The 21,142-nt window shown below is 43.2% G+C and overlaps 1 protein-coding gene across 1 annotated transcript in view; it reads right to left on the bottom strand.

Annotated features, from left to right (window-relative positions):
• KCNH5 (potassium voltage-gated channel subfamily H member 5) overlaps window positions 1-20,484 on the bottom strand; it is a 246,221-nt gene extending 225,737 nt beyond the window's left edge. Inside the window, exon 1 of the mRNA XM_042459356.1 lies at window positions 19,446-20,484. Coding sequence (XP_042315290.1) covers window positions 19,446-19,527 — 82 coding nt within the window. The 5' untranslated portion in view covers window positions 19,528-20,484. The remainder of the gene's footprint in view (window positions 1-19,445) is intronic.
• Between the last annotated feature and the right edge of the window lie 658 nt (window positions 20,485-21,142).

Below are 21,142 nucleotides of genomic sequence, written 5' to 3'. Positions count from 1 at the left end.
TAAAAAGTGGGACAGCAGAGGATTATTTGAGATTGTCCTTGCCAAACTGGGACAGTTGGAAAGTATATAGTGAAAGCTATCTGGTACCTGGGAGTGGTTCTAAATGTTGATTTTCCACTATGTTCTGCTTTTGCCCCTTTATGTTTGATCTGTGGCTGTAATAAAGCTGTAATAAAGTTCATCCATCCCTACATTTATATCCCACCTTTTTCCAATATTGGGGCTGAAGGCATCTTACAAAAGTTAAAACAAATACAGACAAAAATACATATAGGTAAAAAGTTATTTTTAAATGCAATTAAACAGTCTATAGAATTAAAGGCCATTTTAAAAGGAGCATTAAAGTAGAAGATAAAAATAAACAAAGCAGCACACCATTAAAAACCAATTGCAGATGATTCATAAAAGCCTGTGGACTAAAAAAAATGTTTTCACTTGCTAGCAAAGTTTTATGCTTTAAAAAAACACCTCTGCTCTGTTGCATGGTTAAGCTTGACTTTATATATTTTATTTTATATCAATATCTTAATTATTAATCTCTCTATATACTTTCCTGATAGCTTGCTGAAGGATGCTCTAACAATGTTTTTAAAAATAAGTGCATTCTAGCCTTGATCTTCCTAATCTGTACTCCTCTTCTTTTCCATTATACCAGACCAATGCTAACTTTTATAAGACCATGCAAGGCCAACACAGTAAAAGTGTTTTTTTTTGCTCTGAAAAGACAGGATTCCTAGAGCAGTGCTGGAACTGGGGGAGAGGTGTGCAGTATATTTTTTGTGTGTCGTTTTAACAGTGGCAGTTACATAACAGTAGGAAGGCAGAAAAAGATGAATCTTTACCCAAGAAGTGCTAAAATAATAGTATGGGATTGTTTCTTTCTTAGAAAAATTTGAGTGGGATTAGTTTAGAAGGGGGAAGGAGAAAAAACGCTTCAATACTTTTCACTTGTCCAACCACAAATATTTGTTTATTCTCTTTGCCCTTATAGAAGTTCATTTGTTAAGAGAAAACATCTCAGGGCTGTTCAACAGTGGAATGCACTCCCTCGGAGGGTGATAGAGTCTCCTTCCTTGGAGGTCTTTAATGGCTGGATGGCCATCTGTCGGGAATGCTTTGATTGTGATTTCCTGCATGGCAGGGGGTTGGACTGGAAGGCCCTTTTGGTCTCTTCCAACTCTATGATTCTACAATTCTATGATTCTATGCTGAAGCAATTGTGGTTTTATTAGGGTTTTTTAAAATGTTTTCCTTAAAATATTTATACTTAAAGCTTTCTGAACCAGATTTTCTGGCTCAGACATTTCTGGAATTTGATTCTTAACAGCCCCCTGAAAAAGGCTTTAAGAGTATATGTTCTTGGGAAACAGCATCCAGTTTGTAACTAGATCCCAAATGCTTCTCTCTCCGAAGAAGATCCACAGGCCTTTTCTTCCAATACAGTATAGCTTTCATGCAGCCTTTGGACTGTCAAAATATTGTCAGCCATTCCCGCCAGCAACTCAGCACATGAAAACCAACTGCTATGCCTTCCTGTCAAAATAACTTCCCTGAGATGCTCTTGGAAGCACCTCAATTTGAAATCAAGTTTTAAATGCCTTCTTTCAAATCTAGTCTTTCAAGTGGAAACAGGTTTCAGGATGGGTGTGAGATGGAGTTAGTAACAATTTTATATATATATGGGGGGGGGGGGGAATCACTTCCATCTCTGAGCTCAGGTTAACCATCAAGCGCAACAGAAATGAAATAGGAGGTCAATCAGTTGTTCATCCACTGTAGAGTTAGCTTCCTTCTTCCATCCTTCTCTGGTAATATTGCCCAGTAATTCTATTTCACTGTCTTCTCATCTTTGCAAAATTGCAGGACACAACAGCACAGAGTGTGACCCCTGGTGGCCAGCTGAGACATTGCTGACAGTCCTCTAACAGCTATTTCATCCTATCATTTCCAGCCAGGATCCAAACCACTTAAAGCTATTTTTTTTAAAAATGTCCCTGTTGAAATCCCCTAATTCATCCTGGCTACAATGTGTGCCTCTACAACAACAACAACAACAACAACATTTCTGTCCAAAGAAAATTCTAAATGGGTAGGTCAGCAAGAGACCACTCTTTCAAGAATGATGGGGGTTCTTTGGATCTCTAAAACAGTCCCATGCAGCCTTGGTATTTTAAATGACATATCAACTGGGTCTCATGGCAATTGTAATCCAAAACTCTGGGTGAGACCTGGGTTGAAGAAGACTGTTCAAAGCTTGACATTCAACTCTACCAGTTCAGATCTACTACTTGAGCACACCAGCATGGTATAGTGGTTTGAGTGTTGGACTAGGACTCTCAGAGACCAGGATTCAAATACTTACTCGGCCATGGAAATCCACTGAATTACCTTGGGCAAGTAGCATTTTCTCAGCCTCAGAGGAAGGCAAATGTAAACCACCTCCAAACAATTCCTTCCCATGATAGGTTTTCTTTAGGGCTGAGGTCAGAAATGACTTGAAGGCACCACCACCACCACCACCACCTGAGCAGTCTCCAAAACTTCTCAAAATGTACGTATAACTACATCAGTGGTGCACACAGTACACCGCCTTAGTCTTGCACTCCGTTTCCATAAGCATCCAGTCATAATGAAAATTACAGCCCCCAAATGATTGCCATCATTTCTACCTCCTTTAAATTTTCAGAGTTGACCAATTGTGTCAATTGGAAAACACACCCATTGTGCACAACACCCTAAAAGTCCCAGAATTTGAATCACCAGATGCTGAAATATTTGGGACAGTGGTTCCCAGCATTTGGTCCTTCTTTAATTTTTGATTGTTGGCCAAGTTGTCTGGAGCTTCTGGGATCTGAAGTCCAAAACAAATGGAGGGCCAAGGTTTGGGAACCACTATTCTAGAAGGGTTGGTTCTCTGTTCAACAAATGGGTTAATCTACTATACTTAGGACTTAATCTGCTATAGTTAGGACTTTAGGTCAATTGTCCTGTCCACAATACAGTAAGGTAAACTGCTTTACCGGATCCACAGCCATGATTACATTTACCAGAGTGAAAACTCGAGAAGGTTCTTGTACCTTTAATGACTGTGTAAAAGAGGGAATTTTAGCAAATGATGCTTGTCATCTATTTGCATTACAAGTAAGTGCTGCTGAAGTTCCTTTTTCTATGCAACTATTAAAGGTACAAGAGCCCTCCTTAATTTTCAATCTGGCAACCATAGCTATGATTCTGAACCAAGCTGAATTTTTTCTTCTTACAAAAGACTCAAGTTAGGCCAAAACAACAAGGCCAAGTGTGGGGAAGATGGTCCATGGTGAGAGCCCCACTCGTTTTTGTTTTTGTTTTTTAATGGCCTCAATGAACCTCCATGCCTTCTAGGAGATAAGGAGGCTAGCTTGCCATTTTTAAAAAAATATAAACAAACAATAAACTAAGAATATCACAAAATAAAAGACGAATAAACACACACACAAAACAATGCAGAGTCAGAAAAGAAAGTTTACTCAAAATTGTGAGAAACAAAACCAAGCCAATCATGAAGGAGTCCTGCTGAGACAGTTTGAGATTTAGAAGATCAGATTTCATCTGCTTTAATTTAAAGTATCAGTCTAGCATTCAATAAGAATGTCTCTCCAGACTTTTTATTGCAGCAATGAGATACAAAGGAGACCTCCAGAGCTGTTTAAATATTCAGTGAAACCAAACCAATTTGTTATTATAAAAATATCAATTTTTATCTCACCACTGATAAATCTCATTTTTGTAGGAAGGTTTTCATTAAGGGCTAATGCAATTACTTTTTTCAGCCAATTGCTCTTTCCAAACTCCTTGGCCATTTTAGGACCAAGAGAGACCTTAAAAAAAAAAAACCCAAGAAGGGAATCATTTTGCCAGCATGAGCTCTTTACAGCTGAATTGTTTTTCTGGATGTTTATTATTAATGAGAAAATCAGTAACGGCCACCTATCTCCTTTGAAGACTTGTCTATTGATCCATTTCACCCTGAAATGCACATCTGTATAGCTTGGCTCTAGATCAAAAGTAGGGAACATTTGGCTATCCAGATGTTTTGTGCCACAGCCTCCGTGGACCCATTTCATTGATCTTGTTCCCTGGTTTTTTCTGAAAGTGAAGTCCAAACTACCTGAAAACCGACATGTCCTCACCTAGATATACACCTAGGCAGTCGCCAGAATGGACACCTGCTCCAAAGCTCTCACAGAATCCTTTGCACTGCTCCATATATCAGGGTTCTTGGCAGGAAAGAAACAGAACAAGGGTTCCTCAGAAGGGGTGAGGAAGACGTGAGAGGAAAGTAACAAAAAGTTTGAACTCAAAAAGAAACCCAGTTACTTTGGAAATTTTTTGAAATGTTGGGATGACTGGAACCTGGCTACCCTGGGGAGGGGGGTATCTTTGATTTTAAAAGTCCTACATGTGTAAGCAATCTGTATTCATCGGAGAGAACTCAGTTGCACTGTATATTGACAAGCATCTTCTATTGTGTCCAGGAAACTAGTTAGTTCACATTCCAGATCAATAAACCTGCAGTGTAAGAGCTTAGTCATATCTTGTCTGTAAACAGAAAGCCTTCTTATAGCACTGCTTGCTGTCTTCTAGGGTCTCCAACCCCTTACTAAACCTTCAGCCTCCAAAAACTGTTTCTAGCTTCTGTGTCACATTAGCCAATGACAATTTAGGCTGATGCCACACTGAAACTGTCATAGCTTCAGCCTATGGAATCCTAGGCTGTTACAGACTGCCAAAATAAAGCGGCTTCGGGTCCTTTGGAGGTATGCTGTTATGATGCATGCATCCTAAGAATCCGGAAGCTGCACTACAGATGGGTGCTTAGGAATGCAGGTGTGGCTTTGGCGCGATCTCCGGACTCTTAGGACCCATGCATCATTTAAATAGATACCTCCAAAGAACCGAAGCAGCTATTTTGGCAGTCTGTAACAGGCCCTGGATTTGCAGTTTGTTGTGGCACAAGAGCTCTCTGCACAGAGAAGCACTTTTTTAAAAAAAACTGTTTTCTTCAGAGAGAAAAAACACCCCTCTGTGTGGGAGAAAAGGTCTTAATGTGCATAGAAAACAAATGGCTGACATCTTTTTTGGTGGATTACAACCGAGTTAAGCTAAATGCACACCAAAGAAACTCTTTTTTTTTTTTTTTTTTTTTTTTTTTTTTTTTTTTTTTTTGTCATTGCAGAGGTTGGAATTTTGTTCTGATCACCCATGACCAAATCCTCTAATCTAAAACCCACTTGTGAGCAATACCAAGGGGTCCCTCACACAGCCACAATGTAGCACATGAACCAGGGCTCCATCTTATTTGCACCTAGGGAGAGGTACTAGAATTCTCTGTCAAGACAGAGCTCTAGAACCTCACCAAAACTACAAACCCCGGATTACATAACATGCAGACATGGCACTTAAAGTGGCCCTTGATATCCACGGGTTTTGGTCCCCAGGCCACAGTCTGTGGAGGCGCGAGTCACATAAAAAAATGGCATAGTAAAATGGTGGCCCTTGTATAAAATGGCAAAATCAAGCCTTGCTTTTTGAAAACTAGTAAAACTGTCACACTCCCTGCAACCTCCATATGATCAATTCCATGTTACTGAAAAGTGAGTGGCTGAGTGGGGGCACATCCACTATTTTCCTGTGGTTGGACCACATTTTAAAGACAGCATCTGCAGAGCACAAACAAGAAGCCTGGAAGTCTCACCAGGAATACTGTGTCCAGTTCGGGCAGCAAACAATTCAAAAAGATATGACAAGCTGGAGCTTGTTCAGTGGTTAGGAACGTGACCAAAATGGTTAAGCATCTGGAAACCATGCCTTATGAGGAGAGACTAGGGAGCTAGGATGTTAAGCCTGGAGAAGAGAAGTAAGTGACATGATAATCCTGTTAAAATATTTGAAGGGAGTAACATGAGAACAGAGCAAGCTTTTTTCTGCTGCTCCAGAGACGAGGACGTAAAGCAATGATCAAATTACCAGGGAAAGAATTCCACCTAAACATTAGGAAGAACTTCCTGACGTAAGAGCTGTTTGACAGTGGAAGACACTCCCTCGGAGTATGGTGGAGTCTCCTTCTTAGGCAGTTTTTCAGATGGACCAAGGTACTGGAGATTCACCAGGACAGAATACTTAGTTCTGCATATGTAACTAAGGCGCCTTACAGAACGGGCCAAGCGGCGCCGTTGCGCCAGGATATGCGAGGGAGGGGCGGCGCTTTCCGGACGCGCCTTGCCCCTCGTGCGTATTCCGTACGGCAAGATGGGGCGCCCTATACAGACGGGTGCGGCCATCTTGACGTAACGGACGCACAGCGTCTGGACGTCTAAACACGGAGAGACGTCGCGGTGCGGCTTTGGCACTTGCGACGTCTCTCCGGGTTGCCAGAAGGAGCGCGATTTTCGCGCTCTTTTTTTACAGCACGGGGGAGTGCGTGGTTTGCTGCAGCGCTTCCCCCGCTGCAACTGGCGGGGCCCAAGACCGCCCCTTTTGGACGTCTGTAACGGCCTAAGCCTGAACAGACAGGCCAAAATAAAGCTGCTTCAGGTCACTTTGGAGGTATGCTGTGTTTAAATGCTGCATGCATCCTAAGGAAGCCGCACCAAAGTCATGCTCCAGTCCTAAAAACCAGAGTGCAGTTTTGGCACAGCTTCTGGCCTCTTAAGATGTGGGTGCTCATTTAAACAGCATACCTCCAAAGTGACCTGAAGCAGCTTTAATTTGGTCGGTCTGTTCAGACCCTAAGTAACCAATGTAGAATATTAGTACTATTATTTAAATTTATTTTATATTCCACTTTCCTTCCCCAAGACTGGATGCTCAAGGCAGCTTACACATTAAAAAGATTATAATTAATTAAAAGATCATAAGGAAATTAAAAACATACCAAAAGGAAATATTGGCGCATTACAAACCGCCATTTAGTACGCAGTCTGCGCGTACTAGGGTTAGAAAGGGGCATGCTAGGGTTAGGAAGGGTCTTACCTTCCTAACCGGCCCTGTCTCTAGTACACGCGGAGCGCATAGTAAATGGCGATGCCCATCCACATGGGCGCCACCATCTTTATGTCTCGGATGCACAGCATCTGGACGTGGCACAGCGGAAGTGACGCCGTGAGTGCGCGCTTCGCGGCACCACTTCTGGGCTTTCGGCACTTCTTTTTAGCTGTGCTGGGAAGCCTCACAGTCTGGCCACTGGGGCTCCTCGGTGCAGCTAATGGTGGCGGCGGCAGACCACCCGCTTTTGGACGGTCTGTAACGCGCCACAAAAACCAAATTAAATTATTAATCATATTAAAAACAATAGCAATAGCATTTGCATTTCTATACTTCTTATCAGTGAACTCAGCATTCTCTAAGCAGGCTGTAAGCCGATTGCCCCCAACAAGCTGGGGACTCATTCTACCAACCTACAAAAGGATGGAAGGCTGAAGCAACCTTGGAGCCCTGGGATCAAACTCACAACCTTGTGGCTGTAGTACTGACTTTTAACCACTGCGTCACCAGGGTTCCTTAAAACATGCACTTTGAAAAATAATTTCAAAAACTTTAACAATACAATTTAAACTAAGACAGCACCTATGGCTCTTTCTTTAGAAGCCTTCCATTCTGAAAGCTTGTCTGAATCAAAAGTCTTCATCTGAACATAAAACAGGTATAAAGGGACCATTTGGCCTCCCTAGAGAGGGAGTTCCAAAGTCTAGAAGCAACCATTGAAAAACTTCTCTCTCATGTTTCCACCAAGCATACCTGCGAAGGTGGTGGTTTTGAAGGAATCTCCTGTGGATCTCAGGGTCCAGACAGGCTTATATTGTGCTGCCACACTGGAGAATTCATGCAGTTTATTGGTGGTGTGTGCCTTCAAAACATTTCCGACTTATGACGACCCTAAAGCGAACCTATTATGGGGTTTTCTTGGCAAGGTTTCTTCAGTGGAGGCTTGCCATTGTCTTCCCCTGAGGCTGAGAGTGTGACTTGCCTCAGATTGCCCAGTGGATTTCATGGCTGAGCTGGGAATATGCCTCTGGTCTCAGAGTCATACTCCAACACTCAGATCTCTGTGCCCTACTGGCTCTCTGCATGCAGTTTGACACTGCTTTAATTGCCACTACTCCATCCTATGGAATCCTGGAATTTGTAGTTTGTTGTGGCACCAGAACTCTCTGACATAGAAGGCTAAATAAAAAACTAAAATCCCAGAATTCCATAGCATGAAGCTGTGGCAGTTAAAGTGGTGCCAAACTGCACTAACTCTGCAGTGTCAATGCAGTGAGTTTGTCAGATACCCTGGACCTAAGCCATATAGGACTTTATAAGTTATCATCAACTATTGAAACATAGCTACATACATCTCCTGACACAGGATCTTGGACAGCTGTTTTGCATAGAAAAAGTTTAGGGGGACAACACCTTCACATGTTTCAGGATGTTGAGATCTTAGTGAAAAACTGGGCAAGATACCCTTCTATTATTCTTCCAGGAAGGGTTTTCCAAACTGTCAGGAAACCCGTCTTTCAACCTGGGAGTGGATGCTAATGAATAATGAATATTCTTTCCATCCCTAACCCACACTACACCTGAATTGTTAGTACTGCAGCATTGCTAGAATCTAATGATTTCACACCAACAGACTATGTGAAAAGGGGAGGGGGGGTTAGGATCATAACAAAATAGTTAGCTTACGCTTCTGTAGCAGGAAAAAAAAAACAATAGCACAGTTTCCCTGAAGAATGAGCATCGGGGTAAATTCCCCAGTGAGGTCAGAAAATGAAAAGAAGGAGTTCTTATCATGATTTAAAGAGGGATTGGTAAAATATTCGGGAGAAAGTGCAAGATCTTAAGACACTGAGAGTGAACAGTAGCTTTTCCTTTGCACAATTGTCCATAGCAACCAACCCTTGCACCATCCCGCTGTGGTCTAAGCATACTCTGAATCAAGGGCACCCCCTTCATTATTTTTTTACTGCTGAAAACAATGTCAGAATTAGAGCTCTCTGCCATTTCCAATTGATCCATCCTTTTCTTCTGCTCTGTTTTGTAACACAGTGATGGAGAGACACTCAAAATAAGAAAGTGAGAAAGTAGGTCAGCTACAAACTGATGGTGTCAGGAGCAGATAAACTCAGGTTTCATTATGGTGGGAACCACTATGCTTTGCCCCTCAGTTTATAAGGCAACTTATCATAACAGCCTTTTTCACATTACTTTTTGAAATCATCACCAGTAACCCCCCCCCCCCCCCCCCCCCCCCCGCCGCCCGCCCAGGTATCCTTCTGTCAGCAGATGAAAATGTCTTTATTATCAAACAGGCTTTTAGAACTGAAGGCTTTAAGGAAAGGGCTTCTAACCATGCTCAGTTCAGTTTTGAGACCACTTTACTGAACGCCCTGGCTCAATACTAGAGAATTCTAGGAACAGAATTGGATTATTTCTGCAGTGTGTTTTGGACCTAAGAGGGTCTTACATTACTTTAAACTGTACTAGTTGCATCACGGCTTGTTATCCTTTTTAAGTATATGCTTTAAATTGTTTTAATACTTTTAATAGTTTAATTTGTATGTATTAAACTGTGAGCGAGTGTACTATAGTGGTCTGAGTACTCTGAGGCTGAGACTATGACTCTGGAGATCAGGGTTTGGCTCACTGAAAACTCACTGGGTGGCCCTGGCCAAGTTACACTCTCTCAGCCTCAGAGGATGGCACTGGCAAACCCCCTCTGAAGAAATTTTGCCAAGAAAACTCTGTGTTAGGGTCACCTTAGGGTCACCTTATGGTGAGCCTGGGAATGGCTCACCCAGTATGTGTGTGTGCATATATATACACACACCCAATTTTTTTCCAGGCAAGCATTCTCTGAAGATGCCAGCCACAGATGCTGGCAAAACATCAGGAAGAAACTCTTCTAGAACATGGCCACATAGCCCGAAAAATCCACCAAAAAATGGCAGGTTCATAGGGGAGAATATGGTCATTCAGATAACCTGGATTTGAACTGCACAGAGATTTATACATCATCACCAGCCAGTGGTGTCACTAGAGGGGTGCAGGGGGATGTGGACCATATCAGGTAACACCCTAAAGGGAGTGACACCACCACTCCTCAAACATCTGCTTTTGGGCAAAAATGAGCTGTGACATTTGCCTGCATCTGGTTAAAATGCTGAAGAGATGGAGTGAGTGGGGTGAGGCTCAGTGGAAGGAGAAATTTTTTCACTGCAGCCACATGAATCTATGTCTATGTAAATGCACTGAGGCTATGTGTATGATATTGTAATTTAAAGGTATGATTTTAATTGTGCTAGTTGTTGCCATCACAGCTATAACCAAGACATTCAGTGATATATGGGAGTTACAATTAAAGAGTAACATTAGCGGAAAAAACATTACTAAGGATTCTGCATGGAAGGGCTTCCCAACCTGTGCTCCAAGGAGCCCTTAGGGCTCTGCATGCACTGTCCAGGTCTTCCACGGCTGCTCCAGGAAAATGAAAGAAATAAAAACTGAATGAAATTAAAGAATAAAAATATATTCTTACATATACACTCCTAAACACCATTAACTTCCAATACATAGGGGTTCTGCCATAGAAATAAGGGCTCAGTGAGTCAAAAAGTTTGGGAACCCCTACTGTATAATGTGGGATGGGAGGAGGTCAGTAGGGGGTGACACCATGAGTTACCACACCGGCTGACACCAACCCTAGTGATGCCACTGTCACCAGCACTTTGAATTGTGGTCAGAAATGGATGGAAAGCCAGTGGATCTGTTGCAGGAAGGAATTTAGGTGCTTCATGTAGCCAACCCTACAGCAAAACAATAATAATTTGTTTTGAGGGGAGAAATTGTACACTATTCCTAGACTTCATGAATGGTTTTGTCAGGATCAAAACACATTACAGAAATAATCCAGTTTGAAACCACTTTAACTGTCCTGGCTCAGTGCTAGGGAATCCTGAGAACTGTACTTTATTGTAGCACCAGAGCTCTCTGACAGAGAAGGCTAAATGTCTCATAAAACTACAGTTCCCAAAATTCCTTAACATTGAGCCAGGGCAATTAAAGCGGTCTCAAACTGAATTATTTCTGCAGTGTGTTTTGGACCTCAATCAACATCCCTAGTGGATGATGCCAAACAAACATGAGCCAAGGATGAAAGACCTACATTACAAATGCGGCACTCGAACTAGGACCTTCTCTTAGTTCTTTTATCTTAAAATCAGTTGTAAAATCTGTGCCAGGAAGCATCCTGAGTAGCACATTAGCAATTCCTTCCCACAGTCTAGTCCTGGGGGTGTTAATCAAAATTAGAGATGAGCAGATCTGCCAAGTCCATTTCTATGGACTTTCTCCCTTTGTGCCATCAGGTCTGCTCCATACCAGCATCCTGCAGATCCTGTTACATTTCTTTAAAATATTTTTGAATGTTTTAACCTACGCACATTAATGTTTCCTTCTATAGCACTAGGAGATCCTGTGTTATAGGGTGAGATATAAACATTGAAACAGACCAACAAACCGATAAATATCTGTACAGATTTTTTAGTACATTTTTCAAATGGATACATTAATGAACACATGCTACCACTGAGCAAATGTATAGCAGATTGCTTTAACTACATTGTTTTCATGTACCACACTTGGGATCCCCTGTGGGAGAAAAGTGGGGTTTAAATTAAATAAATGAATGAATTACTGCTTGACTGCTTGTCCCTACCACTCCACAATAGGAGACAAGGCAGAGTATAAATGTTTTACGATACAGATTCGTTAATAAATTAATGGGTAATGATAGCATCACATCAGTGCAGGTCTTGTAGTCCTCAGGGAAGGATCTACACTCCAACCATTCTGAAAGAATATCTATTTGCATGTGTGTGCATGCGTATCTGTGTGTAATATCCACTCTGTTTCTGTCCAGTTTTACACACAAATCCTGTCTTACAGAAACCTCTGGGAATATTTGATTCAGGCCTACATCAGAGTTAGGACAGGGTTGGGCAGGCTTCAAACTGGCAAGTGTGTGAGAGAGAAGGGAGATTATGATCCTGAATCTGGAAATGTATCATCACATTCTGCACAAGCAGAACAACAAAATGTCTCCCATGATGGAGAGGGGAGATAGGAAAGAAGCCCCCAGCTGTGATCCTATGGTTGGACACACAGCAACAAGGCATCAACTGGGACCATGTACAAATTCTCCAGCTGTCCTGGAAGCAAACCACAGTTGCGGGGAACATAGCTCTGCCTGCTGCCCCACTCTTCAACAACAAATGGGTGTTTTAGGGGCACTGCCCTCAAAGGTGGGTTGAGGGGGATTTGGTCTTTGTGCAAACTTGAGAATGCCAGTCCCTGCACTATACTGGCCCAAAATGTGGAGGGAGGGGGCTTACACAAATGTAACTTAAACTTATGGTGGCTTCAGTCACTATCAGGATGCCAGCCTATGTTTTATGAGCACCTTGCCATCTATCAGCTGGCTCTAGGTGCAAAGCAGCAGCTCAAGTAGGCAGACCTATGTTAAGAATTCCTGAGCACACCCTCAGATCATGAACCTCTCACAAGTACCAGAAAGAAGTTAAATCTTCTCAGACAAATCCCATGCCTTGTTTTCCTCCAGTCGTTTTTGCAACAACCAACTGCACTGGTGGTGTCTGTTGTTGCCTCCTTGGCTATAGGGCACTGAGGCTGAGGTGTTTTATCTGAACTTAACAGGAAGCCTTATTTATACTTGCATATTTAATTACTTACTTGGGCTGCATTCACATTGCAGAAAGAATCCAGTTTGACACCGCTTTAACAGCCATGGCTCAGTACTAGAGAATCCTGGAAATTGTAGTTTATTATGGCATCAGAGCTCTCTGACAGAGAAGGCTAAATGTCTCACAAAACCACAGTTCCAAGAATTCCATAGCATTGAGCCAAGGCAGTTAAAGAGGTATTAAACCAGATTATTTCTGCAGTGTGGATGCAGCCTTATTTCCTGCCAGTAAATAATACAGTCAGTTTAGATAATTTAACAAAGGTTATAACAGTAAGAATAAGGTAAGCAGCCTGAAAGATATTAAACCAGCTAACAAGTAAAAAGCAAGACCATCTAAAACCTGAGAAAACAATTTTAAATTTTAAAAAGTTTTCACGTCTCTGAGGTGCTGATGCTATTCTGGGAATAAGGTTTGGCACTTTAAAGGAACTATCTAAACTATCACCTTCAAACTCACAGCTGCATCTTCACTGCAGAATGAATGCCGTTTGACACTGCTTTAACTGCCATGCCTCAATGTTGTGGAATGCTGGGATTTGTAGTTTTGTGAGAAATCTAGACTTCTCTGTCAGAGTGCTCTGGTGCCACTGCAAACTGCAAATCCATAAAACTCTATGGATTCTATGACAGTTAAAGTAGTGTTAACCTGTATTAATTCTGCAGTGTGCCAGCAGCTTCAAACTCAATGTGGATTTGTCACTCCATTGGAGTTTATCAGACAAGGGGAATTGAAAGTATAATCTGATGGCAATCTGAACATAATCATGGGGTTTCACATTATTGCGTGATAACCCACTACATACAAATTCAGGCAATGGGAAGTCGGTCCGAATGCAATCATGTGGTTTCACGTTGTTGTGTGATAGACTGCCACGCACAAATTTGGGCAATGGCATGCTATTTTCGGGCAATGGGGAGCCAGTTTGAATGCAATGCGTATTCACGTAATTGCATGAAACTAGTAACCTTAAGTGAGTGCGTTCTGGCCCCACTTTCTTTTCATTCAAATTTCAGAGAAATTCCTCCCATTTGACAAACTCCATTGACATGGGAACAAACACACCCAGACATCTTCTATCCATTCCAGCCTTCTGGTTTCCACCAACCACCAAAAGCTCTTTTAGACTTTCACAGACATAAATGGTTGTCGTGAAAAAAAAACAACTCCTAGGACAGAAGCAGCTGGAGAAACTTTTACTGCCGTTCTAAATCTAATTTCTCCCCATCCTGAGGATGACCATGTTCAACCTGCTGGCTATACCTAAAGGTGAGAAACTTGTCAAAGTGACTACCCTAATTCAACAGTAACATGGGTTAAGACACAAGAATTCTAAGGCAGATTTTATGTGTGCGGCACTCAAAGTCCTGGGCTTCGAAGGTCCATTTCCGTTTCTGACATAATCATTTAAAAAAGCATCTCAGTATCGATCCATCCCAAACAGGAATGAATTCATGGACTGTGGTGTGTTCTTATAAAAGAAGAATAAAGGGCAACAAAGTCCCATGTGCTATTTGATGGTCCAAAACCTTTTATTTCTTAAAAAGCTCAATATGTTTTGGCCTTGTCACCTGTTGACCATCTTCAGGGGCTATTACCAGAAATTTCTGGAGTTGCAGTCTACACTCTCAATCAAAGTGGTCTCTATGACAAGAGCAAAATGCATTGGGCTTTTTAAGAAATAAAAGTGTTTGGACCATCACACAGCATATGGGACTTGGTCTCCTTTTATTCTTCTACTGTGAATGCGTGCTTTCCGGTTTTTTGTTCTGCTCCTTTTGTATTCTTGTAAAACCAAGAACTGAACCACAGTGGTAGTTGATGCCTACTGGGAGTACTGGAGCAAAGAGCAATGTCACCATAAACTAAACCAGGGGGTCCCCAGAGATGGAGCCAATTACATCTCAAATGCTACCTATTGTCCTCCCTTGCAGTGTTTAAGGATGCCTTGCAGTTGGGGAAGTATGTTGGGAACGCAGGCCTGAATCCACAGGTTTAGATCCAGCTGGGAACCAATGTGGAATAGTGCTTTGAACATTGGACTATGATTCTGAAAGACCAGGGTTTGATTCCCAGCTTGGCCATGAAACTCACCGGGTGACCTTGGGCAAGTCACATGGTCTTGGCCTCAAGGGAAGGAAAAGCCAAACCTCTTTTGAACAAATGTTGCCAAGAAAACCTCATGATAGGTTCGCCTTAAGGTCACCATAAATCAGTAATGACTTGAAGGCACACAACAACAGTGTAGAACCACTGGATGAAAAGCTGAATAGTGAATTGACAAGTAGGGAAATTCCACAGATAGTTTGCTTTAAGAAGGAACCTTTAGGAACCAGGAGTGGTGTCCCATCTACCCACACAGTAGGGACATCCCTGTTGGTCCCTAATCCTTGATGGCCATCCATTCCTAATCCTTGCATGTCCACAGATTGTTTGTTTTTTATACAACTCACTGGAATAAACCCTATATTTTTATGGTGGTTATTAATATTAAAACTTGGTCATATCCAATGGTCAGTGATGGAAATGGAATTCTTATGTTTAGTAAGTTTTGTGAGAACAAACTATCCAGTCATCATAATAGTGTCAGGATACCGGGGCCTTGAAGAGATTGAAAATGCCAAGGGCATCATGAGGCGGATAGCATTGCTGTGTTCTTATTGTTGATCAATAGCTTTTCTCTATTTTGGGGTGGGGAAACTGGAAAACATCTCTTCGGGAGTAAGCAATATATTACTTAAAGCATATAATGAAGCTATCCTGCTTTTGACACCACATTGTTCTTTTTGTTGCTTTGTTGTTGTTCTCCTTCTGGTCACTTCTGATTTATGGCAGTCCTAAAGTGAACCTACAGCAGGGTTTTCTAGGGCTGATAGTGTGACTAACCCAAGGTTAGGCAGTGGTTTTCCATGGCCAAGCAGGAAATCAAACTTTGATCTCCAGAGTCATAGCCCAACACTGAAACCATTATACCATGCTGGTTCTCATTTCTGTGGGATTAAATAAGAATACAAAATGCTGTTTTTTATTGCTTAGAGGATTTTTTTAAAAGAAAAAAAAATGGTATGAATTTCCCTCAATGTTTTATTAGCTAGTTTCACAGGGTGGATTCTAGATTTATGTGTAAACAGCCAAGCTGGGGGAAGGGGGCTTCCCCACCTCCTTTGTCCCCACAGTAGATCCCGGGAAAGTGTTCCTAAGAGACAGATGGAGTTTGTTGAAGTGGGAGTGGATGAGTTTGTTGAAGTTTAAGTGGATGAGCTGTGATGCAGTGATAACTTCTGCTGTGAGCAGAAGATACCACCAGCAAAAAACAAGTCCAACAGCTGAGAAATCATGGTCTGCCTAGGCCAGAATTCCATCTAGAGGTTGAAAGGGCCACTTTTTGCATTACAGTTTCCCAACTTCCCTAGGGCCCAGCAAGGTATAGCATTTTAAATGTTAAGACCAGGATGCTGAAAGACCTGGATTCAAATACCTACTGAGCAATAGAAACCCACTGAGGAACCTTGGGCAAGTCACATTCTCTCAGCCTCAGGGGAAGGTACTGGCAAACCTCCTGTAAATAAATCTTGTCAAGAAAGCCCTATGAGAAAGTCACCATAAGCTGGAGTTGACTTAAAAGCTTTTAACAACAGTAACAAAATCCCCTAGGTAGCATGAACTAGGGTATTATGGGAGCTGTAGTCCAAAAAGCAACTTTTCTATACTCTCACCTGATTTTAAAATAGACCAACTCCCCCTTTGGGATGAATTCAGAAACATATACTGGTGCTCCTGCATTATTTGGTCAGCATTAGACATTAAGAAATATGCTGTCTCTGACCGTCTACAAATAATTTCAAGGAGCCATCTTAGCTTTTATGAATTCAGCTATGGGCCCTATGAACATGACATTTGGAAAGTCTCGATCTCTGCAAGTGGAAAGGGAAATCTTGTTGCTAGAGACTGCTCTCAGCTTTGGTGCAAACCAATATAGTTTCTCCTTGCATTTGGTGCACTGACAATAGAGAAGGCAAAAAGCCCCCTCTGTGAATTTCTCAAGAAGATCAGGAAAGTATGCCTGCCCTGATACACTTTATTACCCAGATAGACCAACAGAAGTTGAAAGTATAAAGAAGAAAACCCCTAACAAAATGGAGAAGGGAGGGTATGCCAAAAAGGCACTGCTCAGCCCCCCAGCCCAATTCCAGCAGGGCTTGCAACTTGGCAGTTCATCCACAGAGGTTTCTCCCTCTCTGTCTCATAGAACTGTTTTGCTCAAAACAACCAAGCAAAAAAAGGTCAAACAATTATTGTGCCATGAAACAATGCCCCATGAAATAACATGTCCCTCTTTTTGCATTGGATCGTTTGCCGTTTGTTTTACTGTCGCATAGCACTGTATAGCTAGAAATTCTATACATAAATGCTTTTTAGAATTAGGAAGGGAGGAGAATAAGACATGACATTGACATCCATGTTAGGAAGCCTGTGCTTGGGGTTGTCTGGATTTCTGAGTTCATGTTACACCGACTGGTGTGTATTCTTCCATATCAACCAAAAAGCATGGGATGTTGTCTGTCCCATGTGAAACAGAAGGCACATAACTTCCACAGACTTTGGATTCTCTCTCTCTCTCAATCTGTGTGTGTGTGTGTGTGTGTGTGTGTGTGTGTGTGTGTATTACAGTGACAGTCTTTTAAAAAACCATCCTGATGGGGGATTGTACAGGTAAAACTACATTTTTCATCATGGAGTTTCTACCACATGAGACACCCATTAAAAATATAAGTACTATGTAGAGCAGAAGAATTACCTTTAAATGTAACCATTGGAAAGGGCTACAGAGAATGAGATGGTCTGTATAAGAAAATATTACAAGCGCATACAAGGGATAGACTGTTGATATGGAAGCCTTGGGTTCAAATGTTCACGCACCTCTCGGGTTCTCTGAATAGTTCTGAATGAGTCATGGATCTCTCAACTCACCCTATGTCAAAGCTGTGAGGGGAAATGGGATAACCCTGTGTACATCACCCCATGCTCTGTGAGAGAAGCATAGGATAGACAAATGGAATAGTACAGGTTAAAAAAAGTTGTTTAATAAATTATTACATAGGTGAAGTAGGGACATATTTTGAAAGCGTAGAGATAAACTCAAGAAAACACCACAGTGCCATAGCATTCAAATTGATCTTCCCAGCCCCTCCCAAGAAAGCAGTCCTGAAGCATCAGGAGGAATATATTAGATGGACAGAGAGTTTCTTTATCTAGAAACATCAGTAAAAATCCATAGTATGTTATGTTTGTCTGCACACACCACTGTGCAAGCAAGTCTTAAATAGCCTGATAACAGAATGTACTGGTTGGAGAAATGAGGGGCTATCTTTCTTTCTTATCCTCCAATGCATTTTTCAATCGGCATAAACTTGTCTAAGCAGGAAATCATATATTTGTATTTTGTTATTTTTATGATCACTTGTTGAAACTCCCACATCCTCTGCCTCACAAACCCCTCCTCTTAACTGAACCCCTTGAAATTATTTCTCTGTTTTTTTAAAGCATGTGGAGGCAATGAACTAAGAGAAATGAAACTAAACTTTCAGAGAAAATTAAAACTTAGGTTACTCAACAGTTTCCACTCTAAAAGATGCTTCTCTGATTTTGTCCTGCTGTGGTACTGAGTGGAATCATTTTTGTGGGTGACACAAGACAATTGAGGTTGCAATCCTAACTGCATTTTTCTGAAACTAAGTCCCACTGAATCCAAGGAGGGTTACTTCATAGTAGACGTGGAGTGGATTGTATAGCTGAGAGTTCTTATTGTGTCGATAAATCCACCCCTTCAATTTCTTCCATCAGAGGGATCCCAATTCTCTTTCTTTCCTTTTCTGACTTACACACACAAATACACACAGAGACACAGAAGACATACACACTTCTCCCTGCAAGAGAAATGAAAATGCCCCAAAGATACAAAGAGGGACTGCTTCCATTCTACCTCTCTTAATTTCCCCTCTTCTTTTAACTCCCTGCTGAACATGTACAGAGTGTCACCTGAATTGCACTGCCTTCATGGCCATCTGCTCTCACCTTAAATTTATTTGAATTGTACACTTCCTGAAGGACAGAATCTCTCCCCCTCCCCCACATCACTTTTCCTCTCATTCTGAAACTCTGCAATTCACCGGGTAGAAATTCCCTAACACAACGTTTACAATGATGATGAATATCGGCAACAATGATGGTCAAAATAAAATAGCAATAGCCATCCAAGTTTTCAACCAGACAATAAAAGTTTTAATTGGAATGCCAACCCTGTTGATACTGAGGCCGTTCTCAGCTTCCAACATCTTTTGCCTCCAACATCATTTGCCATCTCCAGTTGGAGAGAGTGAAGGCAATTTCTGGTAAACTTTGAAGCAAGTTTGACCCTTACCTTCTCTGCTTTGGTGCAACCTCCCCTTGATCCAGGCAAAAAAGAGATGGGGGAGTTGGAGGCAGAAGAAAAAGAAGAAGGGGGAAAGGAGAAGACGGGAAGGAGAAGGAGAAGAGAAAGGGAAGGAGAAGAGAAGGAGGTAGTGGAGAAAGTGAAGAAGGAGAAGAAAAAGAAAAAGAGAGGGAGAAGGAGAAGGAGAAGGAGAAGTAGGGGACCTAGAAGCCCGGCCTCCTCCTTACCACTTGAGCGCCGGACAATGTTCTCCAAGAACGTGTTCTGTGGTGCCACCAGTCCTCTCTTGCCCCCCGGCATCCTGGGCATGGAGATCCTGGATCTGGAGCGAAAGGGTGGTGGTGGGGAGGGTGGCGGGGAGGGTCTGGCAAGCTCTCCGGAGCCCAGTGCCGTGGAGTAGCTGTGGGAAGGTGGACGAGGCAGTTCATGGTAGTAGCGCTCCAGCGGCTGGTGAAGCCCCAACTGTGGCAAGGTGGCGCTCACAGCTGGGGAGCCAACGGGTTGATTGGGCCTGCACGACAGAGGGGCCCAGGTGGCCCTCTCCTCTGCCTCCGCTTCTTCGGTGCCCACCAGCCAGGCGGGCGGGCACCATGACCCTCAAGGTCGTTCCTTGGCCAAAGGGTCCCCGGAGGAGGGAGGCTAGCTGAGGTCAGAGGAGAAAGAGAAGCAACACTGCTGAATCCCTGGCTCCTAAAAGCCCAAAAGCGCCCAGTGGAGAAGAGGAGGCAAAAGTTCCATTCAGACCCAAAGGGTTGAAAACCCAGCCCAAGTACTGTCCTTCCCTTCTTCTCCCTTAAGAAGAAAAATGATCGCGGAGGTTCAGCCCAGCAATCGCTTATCCGAAAAGAGTAGAGAGAGTGTGTGGTTTAAGCGCTTGCTTCCGATATGTAGAGTTTCAGGACCCTGGACAGCTCCTTCCATTCAAACTTATGGAGAATTTCCTCCGTTTAGCACCAAGGGGAGTGCCTCTATGTCAGCACCCTCTGTTCAGTGCCATTGAGTTGCCGCCGTTCAGCACCGCGGATAGCTCCTCCGCTCAGCTCTGGGAAATTTCCTCCTTTCAGCACCAAGGGGCAGCTCCACTGTTCAGGACCCTGGGCAGTTCCTCCGTTTATCCGTATGGGCACGCTCTCCGTTTAGCCCACTAGACAGCTCCTGCTTTCTCCTGCAGGCTGGAAGAGTCAACTTTGCCAGGCAATTTCCTCCTCCTCCTCCTTCAGCCTATCTCTTTGCTGCCCAAGAAAGACTCTCTTCGATCCTCTTGCTCTCCCCCCCCCCCCCCCCCCCCCCCTCTCCTCTTGGATCTGTGTTGGGATTAGCTGCGCCCACGCACCCAGGCTATGGCAAGGGGGAGGGAGAGGCGGCTAGCTGGCTGAGTTAATGGCTAGCTGAGTGGCTGAGTAGCTAGGTGGATGGGTGGATGGGTGGCTGGATGGGTGGCTGGATGGCTAGCCGGGTGAGAGGATGGATGGATGGATGGATGGATGGATGGATGGATGGATGGATGGATGGATGGTTAGCTGGGTGGGTGGATGTCTGTTTGGTTAGGTGGGTGGGTGGCTATCTGACTAGCCGGCTGGATGGCTAGCTGGGTGTCTGGGTGGTTAGCTGGTCGGGTAGCTAGCTGGCTGGTAGGCTGGGTGGATGAGTGGGTGAATGAATGGTTGGCTGGCTGGCTGGTTGGGTACTAGCTGGTTCGGTGGGTGGGTGGTAGGTTGGGTGGGTGGGTGGGAGGATGGCTGGCTGGCTGCGTGGCTAGCTGGATGAATGGATGGTTAGCTGGCTGGGTGGCTAGCAGAAGAGCTCAGTTCTTCGTCCGCACCCCAGCTTGAGATCCAGTCCGATGCCAGGCTCAACTTGTTCAGATACTTCCCACGGAGCCTCCTCTTTCCTCCCCTTTTGGAGAGGAGCGATGGAAGGGAAA

Source organism: Sceloporus undulatus, chromosome 1, assembly GCF_019175285.1.
Source record: "Sceloporus undulatus isolate JIND9_A2432 ecotype Alabama chromosome 1, SceUnd_v1.1, whole genome shotgun sequence".
NCBI classification, from domain to species: Eukaryota; Metazoa; Chordata; class Lepidosauria; order Squamata; family Phrynosomatidae; genus Sceloporus; species Sceloporus undulatus.
Note: the sequence above shows the minus strand (reverse complement) of the source record. Positions and strands in the feature narration are given on the sequence as shown.